Here is a 3,598-nt window from a genome sequence, read left to right as displayed (position 1 = left end):
ACCTGCACAGGTATGCGTGCAGGGTCAGTCCGGAAGAGTTTCTGAATGTAATGCTCGGGAGCTCCCTCTGGGATGGTGAGAAAAGGTAATGGATTATTTGAGGAAATAATGCGGGTTAGGGTTAGGGTCAGCTGGATTGGCCCTGCCCGTTTCGGGTTCCCGCCTCCACCTCCAACCTTATGCAAATGTTGTTCCTGAGTTAATCAAGGATTCACATTCACAGTTTCATTCTTGATTAGGTTACTTGACAACTTGCGAATGACTCTTCATATCAGTTTCATTGTCCCATGGGTGAACAAAGTGTGTGTCAAATGTGTGTGTGTGTGTGTGTGTGTGTGTGTGTCAGATGTCATCACTGAGTCAAAGTGATGGTTGGACCAGATGTCATCAAATCCCCTCACGGCGTCTTTGTAATTATGTCTGACTGCATACTTTTTGCTCCCACCTTCTACAATTGTATGGACTGTGATCCGCTACAGGCTGGTTCTCCAAGAGCTCAGCAGCAACTGTATGGACATTGCAGATCTGAACCCTATGTCCATATCCTTCTCAAATAGGACAGGCGGAGGCGTTTATGCCTCGAGTAGCTTTTGTCAGGTAACACATGCCAAATAGAAGAAGATATGGGCATAAAAGGACTGACAGATACAGAGATGTCCATATTTGGGTACAAATGGGGAATGCCCATATACTGTACATAAAAAAGTCAGTCAGTGTTTTTAGTGCCGACTGCGTATATAAATATTTACATTTCGTATTGTTCATTAAAACGTGGTGTCCTGTTTAAATAAACAAATAAAGTAAATGCAGGGGCACAAAGGCTATTATTGGGCATTCCCATTATACCAGACGCAACCGGGCACTGTGACAAAGCCCCCGACATTATGACTCAGACATATTGGTCAGATAGGCGATGCGACGTAGGTCGTAGGGCCACATATTGGCTCAAACCTCTAGTTCACTATAGGCTTGGCGGTTTCGGAAACTCCATGTACGTATATGGTTTGGGTCATTGTGATATCAGCAGGATGACATCAGCATATAAGACCGTGCCAGCACGGTGCAGACCAGACTTGGATCAGAGAGCTAGATGTATATCAGCGACAGACAATTTTGCTGACATTGAAGACCTCTGAAACCTACAGTTGACTACTTTTTGCTTTCGCTGATCCTGGTTAATTTAAAATTGAACACCACTGCAACAGGTCTCGTCTCAACCAGAAAACAAATCGTACCTCCCGAAGACAATAGATATTATTCTGTGTGATTACGATTCACATTCACCATAGCAAAAAATAAAATAAAGCAAATAGATACGGAAAATGGTGGTGCTGGCAGCGGCAGTGTGCAACAATGCAGGCAAAGTAATTGTGTCCCGGCAGTTTGTGGAGATGACCCGGATGCACATCGAGGCTCTCCTCGCCGCATTCCCAACGCTTATGAACACTGGCAAGCAGCACACCTTCGTGGAGACCGACACCATTCGCTACGTGTACCAACCACTGGGGAAGCTCTACATGGTCCTCCTCACCACCAAGAACAGCAACATCCTGGAGGACTTGGAGACACTCGGGCTGTTCTCTCGCGTGGTTCCAAAGTATTGTTCCGTGCTGGAGGAGAGTGAGATATCAGGGCACTGTTTTGACCTGCTCTTCGCCTTCGACGAGATTGTGGCCCTTGGCGGCTACAGAGAGAATGTGAGTCTGTCACAGATCCTGGCCTTCACGGAGATGGAGTCCCCGGAGGAGAAGGTGTTCCTCGCCATTAGGGAAACCCAAGAGAGAGAGGCCACGGCGGAGAGGGCAAAAAAGGCAAAGGAGATCAGGCAGGCTAAGAGAGATGCCAAACGGAAAAGGATGCCGGGGTTCAGCAGAGACGGCATGACCAGCATGAGCTCAGCGTCTATCATTGAAGACATCTATGTGAAGCCTGAGAAACCCAAGATGGCTCCAATCAGACCCAGTTGGGGGACCAGTAAGGCGCTGAAGTTGCATCCCAGAGGGAAAGAGGTGGACAATTTTGTGGACAAGCTCAACTCAGAGGGCGAAACCATTATGCCTGCTGTGGGAAGGAGGGGCTCAGACACAACCAAAGTGCTGCCGCCATCGGCCAACGTAGGGGGCGTGCATCTTTTCACCAAGGAGACAATGTCTTTGACGTGCAGTCGCGACGGAGGCTTACAGAACATGGAGGTGCTGGGTAAGCTCACACTCCGAGTCACAGAGGACAAGAACCGACGCATCCGTCTCGTCGCCGACTACGACAGCAAGGGAATTGAGCTGAAGACAAATCCTCATATGGATGAGAAGTTGTTCAAAGCCAAGTCAGTGATTGGTTTCAAGAACCCTGAGAATTCTTTCAACCTCAACCAGGACGTGCCGGTGCTGAAGTGGAGTCTGCAGACCGCAGATAGGACACTCATACCTCTCACCATAAACTGCTGGCCTTCAGAGAGCGTCAGTGGGTGTGATGTCATCATTGAGTATGAGCTGCAGGAAGAGAGCCTTGAGCTCAGCAACGTCCTCATCAGCATCCCGGTGCCGCCTGGCGTGGACGCGCCAGTGTTCGGTGACCTGGACGATGGTGAGTGCGAACACGACAAAAGGCTGAGCGTTCTCGCGTGGTCCATTCCTACCATCGATGCCAACAACAAGAGCGGCACCCTGGAGTTCAGCGTCGACGGCCACCCCGACGACTTCTTCCCCATCAACGTGTCCTTTGTGTCCAAACGCAACTACTGCAACATCCGGGTTACCGAGGTGAACCACGTGGATGGAGACACTCCTGTCAGATTCTTTTCGCAAACCTCTTTCGTTGTTGACAAATACGAAATCCTGTGAACCATGGGTTTTCAACAGGGTTACAGGGTGACGCATTCTCACTCGCAAGACTGCAAACGAGTGACTTCTTGGCACAGACCGCCTGAAACGGCACATGTTGACTAGGTGGGGAATGAGTTACCATTCTGTCCCTATTGGGACATTAACTCCAACTGCACTGAGTCCGCTGAGAAGCGGACTTCCCAGCGATTGGCACGGCCACTCGCTCTTCTAACGGCAGTGCTTCTGGCTCAAGTCCGCTTTAGACTGTGCACCTCTGTCACAGTTGTTTGAGGGGCGCTAGCTCCTCCAACGTCTGGCTTTCATATGGAAGCCAAGTCTATGGATTTTAATGACGTAAAAAACAGCACCCCACGTGATGTCATGTGGCAGCCAAGTCTATGGACTTTTAATGTTTTTTAGAGTCCAATGTTTGTTTAAAGTGAGGCACCCCACAATTGGCACAAGTGTGATTTTTAGCGGACTCATCACCCATTCCCGTCTTGGAAATGAGAATGGCACTTCCGCTATCCTAGAGTGTAGAAGTGTAGAAGGAGGCTCCATATACCCTTCCAGTCAAAATATTTATTTCCCAAAAAACAAGACATGATGATAGACCGTTTGGGGAGTGAGAGTAGTAAATAGAGATACAGGGAGTCCACTAAATCTTTTTGCAATGTTGGAACTTTTTTTAAACTAACTTGAACCCTAGCATCCCTATTCCCTGTGAGGCGTTGTGAACGCGTAGATCGCCTATTTTCGGCTAAGAGGAAAAAAGA

The 3,598-nt window shown here is 48.6% G+C and overlaps 1 protein-coding gene across 1 annotated transcript; it reads left to right on the top strand.

Annotated features, from left to right (window-relative positions):
* Nucleotides 1–1,322: 1,322 nt before the first annotated feature.
* Nucleotides 1,323–2,840, top strand: LOC308328124 (coatomer subunit delta-like; the record flags this gene model as incomplete). The annotated part of the gene is made up of 1 exon (XM_080781839.1): nucleotides 1,323–2,840. One exon carries the CDS (start codon nucleotides 1,323–1,325, stop codon nucleotides 2,838–2,840), a length of 1,518 nt encoding a protein of 505 aa, XP_080637965.1.
* Between the last annotated feature and the right edge of the window lie 758 nt (nucleotides 2,841–3,598).

Source organism: Protomyctophum bolini (assembly GCF_963924005.1).
Source record: "Protomyctophum bolini genome assembly, chromosome: 14".
NCBI lineage: Eukaryota > Metazoa > Chordata > Actinopteri > Myctophiformes > Myctophidae > Protomyctophum > Protomyctophum bolini.
Note: the sequence above shows the minus strand (reverse complement) of the source record. Positions and strands in the feature narration are given on the sequence as shown.